This window comes from Vanessa atalanta, chromosome 18 (assembly GCF_905147765.1).
Source record: "Vanessa atalanta chromosome 18, ilVanAtal1.2, whole genome shotgun sequence".
Lineage (NCBI taxonomy): Eukaryota > Metazoa > Arthropoda > Insecta > Lepidoptera > Nymphalidae > Vanessa > Vanessa atalanta.
In genome coordinates this window covers 6,376,753-6,393,407 of record NC_061888.1, presented here as the reverse complement: position 1 = coordinate 6,393,407, position 16,655 = coordinate 6,376,753, and the positions used below count along the sequence as shown (strand labels likewise).

The following is a 16,655-nucleotide window of genomic DNA, read 5'->3' as shown; positions in this document are numbered from 1 at the left end:
TAGCCTCTTCCTCTTTCGTATTTGTAAATGTAATACATAAATAACAACTTCTCTGTCCATACTCCAAAGGCACAAAAGTAAGTGACTCACAGGACAATGAAATGTTTAATATCAAGACTATATTTATTTCTTATGTATCAAGTACCTAATATAAATGATACTATATAGTAATATACATAATAGAAAATTTGATAAAAATATTTTTGCTTTGTATTGTGAATTTTAAGTTGTGTTGATTTGTCTTATTTTGTAGCGTGTGATACTAATAATGTTATGTATTATTTTTTCGACATTAATTTGTCAGGATATATGTACATACTTTAACGAGGAACATTAAAAAAGTCCTTAATACCTATATGTATCCTATACCACTAGTGCTTAATGTTATAATGAGTTAACAGACAGACAGTAACTTTGGCATTTATACTATTAGTCTGATGTTAAGTACAGTTGAATTAATTTAGTTTAAAGATGATGTACTTACTATAGAATCAGTGCTATTATTTGGTGCTATCTAATTTTATACTTACAAATAGTTATTGTTAAGTTACACGATGCTTTGTCTTCTTCTTTCAAATGTTAAATCACGTAAGTCAGATAGAGAGAAAAATATTCGCACGCTAAACAATTTTGGTTAGTAAGCTGTATAACTTTTAAACTGTTATTAATATTAGTAAATATTTTATTATAAAAACTGCATTTTATTATTTTTATTTTTTATTTTCACATTTTATAATATAGGTGATTTTATACAAAAATAATTAAAACAAAAATGAGTATTTAAAAAGGATAACATTATAAATGATTCATTGATGGGATGTTTTAAAAATGTTAATCGAATATGTCGCTGTATAGATAGAGAGAAAAGGTTTTAAACATATTTTATTTTACTATAGAGCATGGGATATAAAACCGTTACACCCGAGAAGAATTGAGAGCTGCTCTAGATAGTTAATTATGATATTTAAGTTGTTGGCGTGTGTTCCACCTGGTAGGTATGTCTTGTACCTAGTCTTAGTACGGGGTCCGAAAATCTTCTTTAAAATAAGTCGTTTCAATACCAACATATATTGTATATATAATTAAATTTACATTCAATATAATTATTTATATAATTATAAAATATTATTAAAAACATATTTGATTTTAAACAACGAATAATCTATTGTATTTTTTAAAATACAACGAATAAATGAATATTTAATATTAATTAATGAAAAGAAATTACAAATTGGTTGATTATTTATAATTATATATAATTATCTCTTGTTTGAAGGTACCTACAAATAGCAATACTTTACACAGATTATAAAAAAAAAGATTTCGTTAACATTTTAAGATACAATAAATTAAATAAAGAACAACTGTGGATATATTTACGTATTTGAAATAAAATTTACAATTTTTCTGCAAAATATATTTTAAAAAATAAGAATTGAAGTTACACGCACATCTTTGACAGGAAACAGAGGTAGAAACTCAAAAGTCAGCTCAGAAAATGAGCGTGAAATGCTTGAATGGGATATGCGACACTGATTATAATAATTATAAAATTTATAGTATACACGTATCAAAATGGCGTATCACCGTAAATCGGTTGACATTTCAAAAGTGAGAATCGACGTAAATTCTTACAGAATTGGAATGCTTTGTGCATTTGACACATTGCAATATAGTTATAAAAGCAGGCAGGCAGGCAGTATGAGGAGTTTTGTACATAAATGATAAGTAGTATCTACATGATAAGCATACACGTAAGATACGATATCAACAAAAATCTTAATTTCTCAACAACTAGCGCGCAACTCTATACGAACCACAGTGATAAGAAAATCGTAGATTAAGTGTACTCCTCCTAGCATAAGCTATACACATTATTAATTTAAAATTCCTTCAAAAATAATTGCTATAATTTAAAAAAAGAACTGAATGTATTAAAAAAGAAAAATTAGAAGATGTTCCATCTATATACCAGCTGTCGGTCAACTTTTGATATGATTTTCAAAGTAATATATTTTGTATATTTCTTGCATTGATTATTGAATAATCACTAACTTATCAAGGATTTACAAATTATTGCTATTATTTTCGGTTATATTATCTAACGTCCGGACAAAGTTTTCATTATCTATCACCGTATAAGCGTAGTTCCTGTATGTATAAAGGTTTTCCAACTTTGCTTCCGTGTCTATGGCTCGAATTTTGAACATGACAGGTGGAACTCTGTCTATCCCGGACTCCTTTGTTAACTCAGCATAATATTCGTCCTGAGGAAATATGATAAATATTTTATTATTACATTTTTAATTGGATATTAACTTAGTAAAATGTTAAAAACTTAAGTAATCAAAGTATAAAAATTCTAAATCACAATCGTTAAACAATGCCCATGAAATAAAAAATATATAAGTACAGTAGTACTAAAATATTAAGAACTTTTGAAGTATACCTTCCTTGATCACTAGAATTTAATTTGAGGGTGGTATAAGGCATGAAAATTAAATTTGCATCTAGTTTTCAGTATTGATTTTGAAACCAACGTTTCAGTTTAACGGCCTAGTTTTTCGATAAGCTCAGTTCATGCCTATTCTTAGAATATGTCATCGATCGTTTTTTAATCGAAACAACTTCCATTTCTTTTGAAATATAAATTTAATTAAACCCAAAAATACTATGCTATTATTTTACAACCACTTTTAAGTTAGTTATTTAATGCTTTTTTATATCGTCGGATAATATTGTCGAGCTCAAGTCTCTGCTCGAGATTTATAATTTTGGACATCGCACGACCGCCGTATAAAATTGGCCTATATTCTATGGAGATGGTATTATATGTTGTTGAAAACGCCGCTAGACGGCGGTGCAGAACATAAACTTCTATCACGTTCAACCGTTCGCCATGATAATTGGTATATACCTAATATACATACTCTATTCTAACCATAAGAGGAAAAACGCCAAATAAACAATATTTGACAGCAAATTCACGCGATGTCATTGGTCGAGAGCTTGGTGAATCTATTACATTCACTATGGATTTGCAAAACATGGCGTTTTATACATCGACTAAACCGGAATCGGAATTTTGGGAGTAAAATTAAAATGGATATAAGTAGTTAAATGTAATAGTGTTGAATTATAAATAAAGATAATATAATCATAAAATCTTAGAAGTCCACAATATACCTAAGTTTTTAGCAAATCGAATGAAATACCTAAATCTAAGGTTTGTTTATTTTTACCTACTTCTATTGTGTTCTTTATTTAATATCAAATTATTTTAATTTTCGTCAAACTTGTTATATTTATAAACTGTTATTACATTATTATTCAAAGCGATCAATTCATAATAAACTTTATTAATTACATTTTATTTCTCGTGGCGTTATACTTTAACTTAATGCCCGATTTAAAACGTCCAATACCTACTTTAAAGTGGGTTTAAATTTCCTACATAAGAGAATCAAGTGATACGTGTCGTTTTATATAAGGCGTTTTTAGGTTTATATAAAATTTGAACAAAAAAACAAATTTACTTACTTCTTTTTCCGCTAAAAAATGTATATCAGAAATAGGTCGACCTCTGGATATGATACTGTCAGCTCGCTTTTGCCATTCTTCTAACATCTCTTCTTTCGGTGGTAATGTGAAGTTACCTTTGATTAATGCGGTTGCGTATCTGGACTGTGGATATCATTAATTATTTAGAAAAATCCTAAATAAAATAAATACTTGATTAGATTAAAACGTCATATTAAAAAAAAAGAATAAGAGAGAATTATTAACAAATTTTTTTTAATCCATGATTTTTAGTTATTGTAATGGATGTTATTCATTTTATCCGATTTTAATTGATTCTTATTACATTTGTAATTGTTACTGGCATGAAGGTTAATAGCAAAATATCATTGTCTAAATACAAAAGAGGTATTATATATATACCAATAAGCTGAATAACATATTTTATAGAATTTTTCCTACATACAAAGAGATTTTGCATTCATACGAACACACCGAGAGACAGTTAGATGTGTAAATTTAGTAACAGATGGCGCTGCTAAATTTTAATGTAAATGTACCTAATTTTTATTACACATATAAATTTAAAGTGCAAAATGTCGAGTACACGATTGCTAAATTAAAACTTTTTTGTAGTATCTAAAATATTGCTCTCTCTTTTGCCGTTTTTTCATAAATAATAAGAAATACCATATCATGTTTTTGTTAAAAATTAAATTAAGATAGTTTTAAAATTATACAATCAATTTTAACTTTATCCAATCATTAATTCATTTAATTATAGTTCTATTTTTGAATATTTGATCCTTGAATATTTCAAGCATTATCGTATATTATTTGTATGAAGTATGAAAAAGCGTTTTAAATTGAAATTTTTACATTCAATCGCTACTAATATTATAAAATTTAAATAATTATATGTGACTTCAAATAAACGTGGTTTTGGTTAACTTACGCTAGGGACACATTATACGAAAAACGTCGTTGATAAAAAGGTTTCAAATAATTGCCGAGTTATGTATACCTATACGTGATGAGTCTCTGGTCGTGTTCCAATGCCGGAAGAATGGAGATGCACCTGTATGTATGTACCTTACCCTTACCCTTACCTTACCCTTAACCTTAGTATATTTCTTTCATGGTTGCCTAGACCATCAGATAACCTAGTGTCCAAAATCAGGAGGATATTATTATTCAGGGATTACCTTCAGTCACGGCCTTTTAAACTCTAAAGTAAAATAAAAATTGGGTATAATAACCTGTGCGTCTAATGCCACAACAAGGCAAGCTCGTACGACAAGTCCCATCACCAACATTGTGGGTTGATAAATGTTCACCATGTATTTATACAAAGGAGTTACACTTTGAGGAGTTAGGTTCAATCCACAACTTTCGTCCAAAAATGGATAATAATATTGAAAACCTGAAACGTTAGTATAATAATAAATATTTTTTGATTATGGTTATAATATATTTGTATATTAAAGTAAAATAATGTTTCATAGAAATATTTCCATTCGTTTAATAGATTAACTTGAATATTCAATGAACAAAACTTCAATCAACTTGTGTATTTCAAAATATAAATATTTAAAACGACAGTTTTCCTCAAACTAACCTGTACAATATATAACGTCATCAAGATCTTCATAGCTTCCGTCCTTAAATATAGCACCAGTTTCATTGAACTCCTGTACATCGGGTTTTCTAATATAGTGCTTTGGAAATACCGTACGGAAGTTAATTTTAGAGTGGTGGCTGTGAATGAGGGTTTTTGCGGTATAGGCCACATCTATTGCGATGTCCATGCCTGATGGTCCAGCGCCAACCACGAGCACTCGTCGACCTTTGTAACGAATCGGTTCTCTATAGTCGTGACTGTGTATAATGGAACCTGAAATTTTTTCGATCCTGTTATTGAGAGCTTTTTTTCCTTATTCCTTTTAATAACATTTTAATTCGGATTCTCTTGCTTAGCTTCGTTTTGATCTGATCTAAATATTGCATATTAAAATCATATGCCGTGCCGCCACACGTGCCGATACCATTCTTAATCTGTTTTAATAGCTTGTTAAGTACTTTAATATAGATAAAATAAAATTCCCGCAACAATAAATAGTTCTTAAATCATTTTATTTCAAACATATTATTATGTACCCCAAATACATATCCAGGGTATTCAGGGAGAACTGGGTAAGTAGCGAAACTTGTATAATGAAATATATATATATATATATATATATATATATATATATATATATATTTACTACTTTTACCTCTGATATATTATCTAACATTTTGGTCGAATAATTTATTTATGCAATAATTGTAATAAAAAGTTTAAAAAAGCTGAAATTTGGCGTGAAGGTATTGGAGTTACATTGTTTTACCTGATACGCAAAAAAAGCTTTAAATCTCTTAAACACGCATTAATCTTTACTAAATTAAGAATAGTTCTCTGTCCCGTATTATATAAGTTGATTTTATGATCATCATCATCCTCCTACCCTTATCCCAGGATATTTTGATTTGATAGTTGATTTTATGATATTGTGTAAAAAAAAACTAATATTAAAGCTTCGACAGTTATATGGTTTTTCCAGATAAGAAATCGACAAAAACGAAGTATCCTTATCCGTATCCTATGTTTCTAAATAAATTTTAAAAATTTTGCTCTTATTCAGTTCTGCCAGAATACCCGCGATATATAAAACACACATCAGATACCAATAACAAATAATAATATACTATATTTGAGTGTGTTTACAAGGTGAAATATATTTGATGATTCATAAGATTATTTATGATAAATCTCGATAACAGTTTTTCGTTTACGACAGTGTAACAAATATAAATATATTTTCTACCAGAAAACTTTTCTTCTCCAGGAATGTTAGGCATATTTGGTTTACTGAAGTGTCCAGTGCCGACAATAACAAAGTCAAATTCATCCTCAAACTGCTCACCAGTTAATACGTTTTGATATTTGACCTTCCAAATGTCATTAACTCTAGAAACTAATATTACGTTGTGTAGAAACTGAAATTAATGTTTAAATAAGTCAAAGTTAGGTTGATGTAAACTAATATCATCCAAACCAACAGCATGTTCCACCACGCTGCTCCAATGCGGATTATAACTACCAAAGTTGTTTATCTAAATATGTGGCAGATTTTAATTCGACAGATGTTTTCACACGGTGTTTTCCTTCACCTCAAAACACGAGATGAATTATTATAAACACAATTTAAGCAGAAGAGAATAAAGTAGAGAAGTAGTGCTTTCATTTGATTAAAACTTTAATTTTGGGTTAAGATTCACGAGTTCCAAACCACGTGACCATCTCGATTCTTCACTCATATATATTTTATCATAACGACGTAGTATGTTTTTTAACTGTAGTTGCTTTTTGAACTAATCATTTTAAAATGTTTTACTTATTTCAAAAATAATCATTATGAAAATTATAGAGAATCATTTCATATTGAAGATTTACAGATAATAATTTACCTTGATGTCTCTCTCTAAATCGAAATGCTTGGCGTAGTCTTTAATGTAGTTGTAATAAATTTTCCAGCTCGGAAACGAAGGGATATCATCTGGCAGAGGAAAACCTCGCAGCTCCATGGTAGGTTTTGGGAGATTGGTTCTACAATATAAACAACAGTATTATAAATCATTCGTTTATTTACCGGCGATCTGTAATACGGGATTCATTCTTATGCATTTTCTTAACTCAGACACCAGCTCCTCACACATTCTTGACACAACATAATACGAAGGTGCAATCTCTTTAGATATAAATATATCACTTTTTAATTAGGTATGTAAAGTATATTTTTTTGTGACGAAAAATTAATTTATTATTAATAATATTTATTGATAATAGATGGGACTGGCAAACGGACTAATTGATGTGATTTACATGCGCCATAAACCATAATATGTATATGTTGTAGTTACACTAGCTTACTTAACATTCAAACTGGAACACAACGATACTAAGTATCGCTGTTGGCGGTAGACATATATAGGATTGAGAATAATTTATAACCCATAGATATTCCACTGGAGAAGAGGTTAGTGAAAACAAATTGTGCATATGAAAACTTAGAGGTTGCCCAGGTTTGAATCTACAATACCATGACTCTCGGATACTAAGTGGTAATCATAATCATTAAATTGAATGTACTAGTAAGTAATTGTAAGTACTAGTTTCTAATGTCATAATCAACTGCAGTATTTAAGCAGAGCCATTATCAGCTGTATTGTTTGATGTTTCTTATCGTTATTGATAAAGGTTAAGTCGATATTATTATATCTTATTAGACAATTGCATTTATTGCACATGTAGCCTGTTTAAATTTCAATTTACAATTGCTGTTTATTTTACGATAAATATTAAAAAGCAACAGAGAAAGAGTTTTCATGCAGGTAAGATAAAGGAAGTGATAAATGGAGATAATTAGTGGAGGCCTATTCTTGGTGTACAAGAATAGGCTCGTGGAAGAATTTTCAATTAATCAAACGAGATTCGATAACCAAAAGCAATATTTTTTTTGATGCGGGTTTTTTAATAATTTACTATTATCGATAAAAACGACAAAACGTTTTTTTTATAGGGAAGTTACATTACTACTACGTTAGTAGTAGCAAAAAACAGTCACTAGTGAGGTCAAGGGCTTATAAAACATATTATCTAATTCATTTATGTTTTGTTAAAGATATTCATTATAGTTTAAATAAAGTTACCTATATATCTGTCTATCTAAATATAGTATTCTGATTCATGTTGACATCGTGTTCGATCAATAATAAAATAAAGATAACAATATTTCTTTAAATTAAAATAATAGAACGAGCATAATCAATTTTTACATATTTATATAATCTGTGGACGCGGCTATTGTTGTTGATATTTATCAACAAATAAATTTTAAAGTATTGCACACGACGCTAGAAAAGACTAATATGTTATCACCAATCATTTACTGCCGTTGTTTATTAATCTATCTTTTTGTAAATTTATTTATTTAATGATAACATAAGTCACGACAGGAAATATATCACTACATAGTATAAAACAAAGTCGTTAGATATTTAAAACGACGCAAAGGTTTTAATGCCGTTTTTTTTTAATAGATAGAGTGATTCAAGAAGAAGGTTTATATGTATAATGTAGAGAAACACTGATAAATTTAGAGGTTTCTAATGTGATGTCGTAAATAAACACAATTGTTTGGACTGATCTCTACGAGATAGATCAAAATAATGTACTACAGTATTGCACACCTTAAAAAGGTCTACAAAAAAGTTCCCGATGTTGTATGTCTATCTCTGAGGGTAACTTAAAATAATAATTTTTTATTCTTTACTTTTTACGGAAATATAATGGCTTATTTACGAAGCGATTTTAAACAATACCGCATTAACCTTATCCAATTAAGTACAGAACGAAAATAAATGAACATATTCCAAGATATTACAGGTTTAAAATGCAGGGACATAGGCGATTTGGATTTTCTAATGACTTTTTGTCATGAGCTGTGAACTTTGTATATAAAGACATTCTGTAGTATATTTAGCATCAGCATTGCACCCGGGCGAAGCCGGGGCGGGTCGCTAGTTTTAAATAGTACTGTAATGCGTCTAGATTACATCAATATAGTGCATATAAAAATATATAATAAATAAGTAGCGTCATAATTATCAAACATGTAGATAAGTTCCATGAGCTGATTATTAGTTTATTATTTATTAGCTTTATAAACTTACCTCAGATGCATATACATGCTGGTATGCAATGGTAGACCGTTTTCATCGTAGCCTACTCTAGAGTCATATCGCCATGTGCCGCCGACGTATCGAGTTGATTCAAGAACAACGAATTTGATACCTTCTTCTTTTAAATACTTGGCTGAAGTTAGCCCCGCCAGGCCAGCCCCGATTATACATACTCGAGGATTTGATATATGTGTCTATAGAAAAAAGAAAGCAAAAATTACATAAGTATATGCTAAAAATATGTACATATTATTATATGTGTATAAAAAGTTTATACACAAAAAAGCAAAAAAAAAGCAGGCAGTTTGCATTTATTTATTTATTTTTATATAACAAATGCTTTTGATTCCAGTCACATAACCTCGTTTATCATATGAACAAAGCATCTGTGAAATCTTACTTCGTGATCTTTTTTTTATTACTAAGGATAAAAAAAAAAACTAATTTCATCAATTTAAAATAACTTTTAAATTGATGAAATTAGTATATTTATTAACTTGCAATACAAGTAACGTAGCCAATACTTTTTGTCATGCGAATATTTAATATTCGCATGACAAAAAGTATTGGTAAAGTTGTTAAAGATAACAATAGTTAAATAATTGATAAAACAAAGACGTAAAACTAAGACGATATAGTTTTTATTACATATTTAATTTAAAATTTGGTAACATTTTCTTACAAAATTTTAGCATGCTTCATAAATGCACTAGCTGTCAATTTCTTTCTACTGACAGGTGACAGTAACTTCATGTTGTACAGTACAATACAATCGTATAATGTTCATCGAATTACTATTCTGCGGTGTAGTAATTCAAAAATCTGTACGTAAAACCGAATGCAATCAAAATATTTATATTTATTGTTGTACATAAATAATGTGACCTAATTATTATTTTGCGATAACATTATCTTAATATACAATGGCGTAAATTAATAAATACCGATCAATCATTGTGTAAACATCAATGTCAATGTTGAGGTTATATTTAATTATTATCAATTATTTGTAGTCTTACCATTTAGAACGATGAAATGTAGATCAAAACAAAGGAATTTTATATCGTCTTTTGTACTTATTATGTAACTTTAATAATTATTTTCACTAGTTGCGAATTAAACGTTTAACTAAGAACAATGGAAGAAGAAAACTAAAATGAAACAAATATTTTTGAGTAGGTATTTAGGTATGGTATGACTGAACGCGTTCTATTGATAATATTATCACACAGTATTATGTAAATATCTTGTATCTGATTAAATTGTTACGAAAACGCATTTTATGATCTCGAACAAAGAGGACGCTATGAGTCTATTGACTGAGTACTTAAATGGTATGGGTTCAATTTGTTCCGACTATCGGTAGTAACATAATGATTGTATTACGTTATTGGTACTAACAATATAATTTAATGTTAAAATCTATGAATAGTTTCGAAATCTAGAAATAATAATGATATGTATTTTAAGTCGAAGTAATTGGAAGTAATTTTTGTATGATGCATATTTTTGCTTATAGCTTATAAGTATAAGTTCTCAATCCCGGTTGAATGATTGCTTTGGTTGGTTTTCGCCGTAGCCAAAATCAGTCGTACAGTTTATTATATCAACATTGTTAAAATGAAATATAAATCGGAAAGTAGTTATTTTTTGATCGTCAATCACTTCACTGTAAGTATATATACATATTTTTCCGTAAAAATTGTCGAATACTAAATCCACGCCTTTTCATTATAAATAAATAAGCGTTGGACAAAATATTGGAAAATCAGAAGTAACGACGGTACCAAAAAACACCCAGACCCAAGACAACATAGAAAACTGATGAACTTTTTCTACATCGACTCGGCCAGGAATCTCGGGTTCGATTCGATAGTGGCGTACCCATGAAAACCGGTGTACAAACTACTCGACCACGGAGGTCGTCAATTATGCTATAATAATTATAATCTTCAATAGAATAATATGTCTAATAAATATTATTAAGAATAGTGTCAAATTTATCAATTTTTAGGTACAAAGTATCTGTGGATTTTTTTTAGCAAAGAATTAGATTTATAATTATATATTAAATACTTTGCTCATGTAAGGATTTATTGACTTAGCGTAGTCAGAAACCGTGATGTTAAATGTTTATCTTTGCATTTCGTGTTTGTACATTGATTGTCAGTATTTCTTCCAAAATTATCGACGTTATTTTGTATATACATGATATTGACGTAAGTATATTTTGATATGACGGGGATTTAAGCTTAACTCTAAGACTACATCAGTTTACTAAATCCACTAAAACCATGTATAGAAGATTTGTCTTGGATATTTACAAAAATGTTCATAATCTTCATAAATTATTAATATGGCCATAAGGTTAAGATTTATAATTTCTCTTTCCTTACTTACAAAAATAAATATATAGGATTTTTGTAAGTTATAACTGATAAAATCGCATTAGAATTGTTCATTGGAAGGTTACTGGTAATTAAAAATTTGGTTCTTTTATATTTACTAAAATCGTTTTATTCTTTGAACGCGCTAATTGCAACTACCAGTTGGATTTGAAAGAATATTCTTCGAATAAACAGCTCAATAATTGAGGAAGGTTATAGGACAGACTATTTAAAAACATGCTACGGTCTGAGGGCGGAGTAGAAATGTTTAACGCGAGCAAAACCGCGCACAGCATCTAGTCTTTAATAATAAACGAATGTATAATAGTGCAAAAATTTGCAAATTAATTCGAATTTTAAATTATTGAATTAGTAATTACATGTCAAAAACTGCTATATATTATATAAACGCAAAAGTAAAAGCTTGTAAATATTGACTGCTAAGCAATATGAAAAATTGAATCGGCTGTAACTCGTGAACGTTGTAACAAATTTTACGTTTTATAATTTTATAAACTATTTTTAGCGTAGATGGCTTTGGAGAGCAGTTATTTTAGAAAAATTGTTTGTTATACCTTTTTTCGAAGGCGGTGCTTAATTTCGCTAGATTGGAGTATTGTCCAGGAGATGAAACTATGTTAGTTTAGTGTCTGTACCAAATTTAAACTCTCATTGACCTCGACATAATTTTTATAGAAATTACGACTCAAATAGTTGATAACGAGACTCTATTTAAATTAGTTTAGATTCAGAGGGACGAAGAAGACAAAATCTAATAGGGTTACTTATAAAGGTATTATAAAAATGTATAATTATCTCATCAAAATATAATTATACTATATTGATGAGTTTTGAGTTTACAAATTTAGTATACGAAATAATTTCAACATAATAAAAGCTTGACGAAAAATATGTAGGTATATAAGGGGATCCCTCTATGATAATATAAAATATTTATTTTTATAATTTCTCACTTATTTTTTCAAATGACGGGTGCTAAAATAAATAAAATATTGGCTTCAAAGTTAATTCAACAAAATACAATACCTTTGTTAAATCAAATGCCGAAACTAAGCTTATTTCAAGATATAAAACACAAACGGCATATAATATAATCTTACTGCACATTATTTCACAAATATGAAGATTTAAAGTTCTAGTTCACACAAGATTGACGATAATACTGTGGTCCTTGACGTTGTGACAATTATTATATACGTGACCTCTATCATAACGACCTCTAAAGTATATATATAATAAGTTGTACTGATGTCTTCAATCCCGAACTTCTAAAACAATATTTAATTTCAATATTTTTTGTGTTACAATCAAGCTCTTAAGATACACAAGATTCACAAGGGACGTATCTTAGTTCCCAAGGTTGGTGGCGCATTGGTGATGTAAGGAATGGTTTATATTTCTTACAACGCCATTGTCTATGTGCGGTGGTGACCACTTACTATCAGGTGGCCCATTTGTTCGTCCGCCTACATATATCATAAAAAAATACTTTAAAATATATATACATTGAAAGTATTTATGGTTTCATTTTGATCACTTTTTATCGATCAATGATTGGTTTAATGAACGTATACGTAAAGCGACGTTTATGTTAAAATTTTAAATTATCGATGCTAAAATAAAGTGCTGAGTTAATTATGTGTGCTTGATTTAATAAATAAGTCCATAGTTCACCGTGAAGTATTTTACTATATACAAAAAAATACACTATATACAAAAAAAAATTGAAATCTAAAAGTGCACGACTCATCATGAACCATGAATCGAAAAAAAAGCAATTCTACTTATTGTCAATTCTCAAAGTTGAACGAAAAAATAAATAAATATACTGACAGAGTAGGTAAGATAAGCCGTTTGCAATTTTTAAGAAGTACGGAATTGCTCACCTATTTTAATTCCGTAACATGCTTATACTTGATACATGTTATCAGTCGAGGAATAGAAGGCGGAGAAAACAAACTCTTTGAAAGATAGTAGGTTAGTAAGATGTTAATTTAAGCGCTATAAGTAGTAATAAAAGGATAAAATAGATAATGAATGATTAAACTGAAAATAAAAACATTAAATTGGTACAACCGTTTAGGACAAATTCAGTTAAATACATACATACGTTCAGACGGTTTATATATAATATATGAGGATATATTGGTAGTATATATAAAGAAGGATACAAGGCTTTCATATACACATATATTTGTACATAATGATTCAAATATTACATACAGTAAAGAAATTTGTTTTCTTTTTTTTTTCAATTAAAATACATAGACAATTTGTCTATTAACTCCATTAACCCATACTGTATTTAAAAAATCTATGAAACATATTTTGATTTTAACATTTTATTACCATCAAAAAGGTAAGTTTTTACTGGAAATATATTGAACTTATTCGAGATTGAACTAACAAAATGCGTCCATTGGTCAGGTTATGGAAGCGCAAATTAGATTCACAAGGGGCCATTCACTTCGACAACTGTATTATATTCTAAATTGACCATGAAAAAGAATTTTAGCGGAGCCTGTCCCCAAATACTACAGACTATGGAAAAAATAATATAGTACTATTTTTTCGGCACTTACGTAATACGGTAATGATTGTTTTTTATTTTCTGTATTTTTTATTGAAAATTTGAAGAAAACATGAATATGCACGCAAAGTTAAAGATTTATTAGATATGCTTGAATAAAATAGAGGCATATGCAGTGTAATTCTCTAAGGATTCACTTCGTTCACTCGTGACATGTTGGCTTAGGGCGATACGCCATTTTGATTCGAATATCCTATAAATTTTATAATTATTATAATTATTATAATCAATGTCGCATATCACATTTTGGTATTTTACGCTCGTGTAATCGTGGTGAGTTGTTTTTTTCTTTTTAAAGGATATCTCTATTAAGTTTAAAACATAATAAAAACAGTGATAGAAAAGTCGATAATATTTAAAATAATTTTATTTTAAAATATTAAATATTGCGTTTTTACGATTTATCTGATTGTTTGACGTATACTTTATCTAACCCTCGCGTAGATTAGCCAGACGAACTTGAGGGTTCTTCGAATCACCGCCCATTCACTAGCGCGGATTTCAATTTGATTCATATTTTTAATATTCATAATTTTATATCATTCATGTTGTTCAATTTAATTTTTATTGTGCCAAGAAATTTAATAAAATAAATGCAATACCAATTTGTTAAAAGCGTGCTCTTAAGATAAAAATTAAAAAAGCCTCTCTAAAAAATGCCTTTAAATTAAAAAAAAAAAGCTTGAAACAAAAGAAACAAATAAAATCGGCTGTAAGTGAAAGAAATGAAAACTTTTCACGTCAAACGTTTAATTGAAAATTTACACATGAAAAAGCTCAACGGAAACGACCTTAAAATGTATATTATATTTACGACCAAATTTTGAATAATTTCAATAAAATATTTAGTTATTAATATAACTTTATTTTAATTGATTTGTTTTAAATATTAATAGACACGAGCTACATATATTAAACACTTCCAGTCATTCGTGTAGAGTAAATTCCAGTCTGATTATGTGTTATCAAACTGGAATGTCGTCGACTCGTCGCTCAATGACGAGATGCTTGCTGTATTAAATTTTCTGTTAATTGATAAATACTTGACCATCGATGTGTATAATCGAATGTTCATACATATGTGTCCCTCTTTCTCCAAAGTGAACTTTATCGTCTAGCAATAATGTTTAAATTTGTGTAACTATTTATTGTCAGGGCTTGAACCGGAGGTGACCAATACCATAGAATGATTTTGAGGAAATTTTATGTCTTGTTAAGCATAGAGGATGACTGATTTAAATTGCTCTTAAAATTTATAAATGTGTTTTTAATAACTGCAAAATCAAAGGTACTAAAATAAGCTACAACTATGTCACATAATAATTAATCTTTGTACTTCATTTTAAATAATATCATCATTCTAAATTTCATTTAAGATTATGCAGTAATAAGGTAATTATTATATTAAGCTTTCAAAATAAAATTAATTTGGAATTGATATGTGAATTAATGTAATATTTGTTCATGCATGATGATGCACAATACGTTTGCTTTGGATGCTGCGTATACATTTCCGATAATCGAATAGATTAAAGTAATTTTGAAATAGAAAATAAATAAAATAATAGTTAGTCAAAATTAAAATATTTATTAGTGTCTAGATAATATAATATTGTTTCCTCGTAATAATTTACAACTCTCGAGCACGTAGCAAACATTGGGCAAACATTTATCTAAAAGAGAGGTAAACTACATGAAACAAGTGATCATTAAAATGATAATAGTCATGCGTATTAACACAAAACTTTGAACGGAAACCGCGCTGTTACGGTTTCCTTTGTCCGGTGCACGGTGACCGCATCCAAAGAGTTTGTGAAGGTACATCTTGTTTATACACGTGGAAAGTGCACACTTGAATTGCTAAAATGCGTAAACCGAGATATTTAGAAAAAATTACATCGCTTTCATAAAATATTCATTTATAATAAAATAATATATTTGTATAAAAATAAAGCGGAAATGTTTTGGATGAATTCTACCCATCTCTTTCTGACCTAAACCTTGAAACTGAAGAGGAGAATACAAAATTTTATTTACAATTATCTCCAGACTTCATACGGATAAAATTCATACAAAATCGTGACTCCCGTCACGCCCCAATAAAGTTGAAATTTCTAAAAATCCTTAGTATAACCTTCAGCATTAGCAAATTTAACGTAATTACTATATTTAGGATCAACAATTTAAAATATTAAAGATGTTTATTCCATAATAAACTTCTCAAGAAAATAAATAACAATCGTTCGATGGCACTACATTATGGAAGCGGGAGCGCAATTTGTCGAGGTAATGGAAAAATTCCATGGAAATCGTCGCCTCGCTCTCGCTAGGCTTACAGGAGTATATCGACGCTA

The 16,655-nt window shown here is 28.8% G+C and overlaps 1 protein-coding gene across 1 annotated transcript; it reads right to left on the bottom strand.

Annotated features, from left to right (window-relative positions):
* Positions 1 to 1,357: 1,357 nt before the first annotated feature.
* On the bottom strand, positions 1,358 to 12,868 carry LOC125071166 (senecionine N-oxygenase-like). The gene is made up of 8 exons (XM_047681270.1): positions 12,738 to 12,868; positions 9,295 to 9,497; positions 7,030 to 7,168; positions 6,387 to 6,558; positions 5,138 to 5,413; positions 4,779 to 4,942; positions 3,541 to 3,684; positions 1,358 to 2,267 (listed from the first exon to the last, which is right to left on the bottom strand). Exons 1-8 carry the CDS (start codon positions 12,816 to 12,818, stop codon positions 2,067 to 2,069), a joined length of 1,380 nt encoding a protein of 459 aa, XP_047537226.1. The 5' UTR covers positions 12,819 to 12,868; the 3' UTR covers positions 1,358 to 2,066.
* Between the last annotated feature and the right edge of the window lie 3,787 nt (positions 12,869 to 16,655).

What these genes read in the sequence shown, in the direction of transcription:
- LOC125071166 (XM_047681270.1), bottom strand. Translation starts at nt 12,818, where the DNA reads ATGTGCAGTAAGATTATATTATATGCCGTTTGTGTTTTATATCTTGAA. An exon ending in CGGCATTTGATTTAACAAAG is followed by an intron (nt 9,498 to 12,737) that starts GTATTGTATTTT and finishes TTTTTTCTATAG; the next exon opens with ACACATATATCAAATCCTCG. An exon ending in TTGTGGCATTAGACGCACAG is followed by an intron (nt 3,685 to 4,778) that starts GTTATTATACCC and finishes TGATATCCACAG; the next exon opens with TCCAGATACGCAACCGCATT.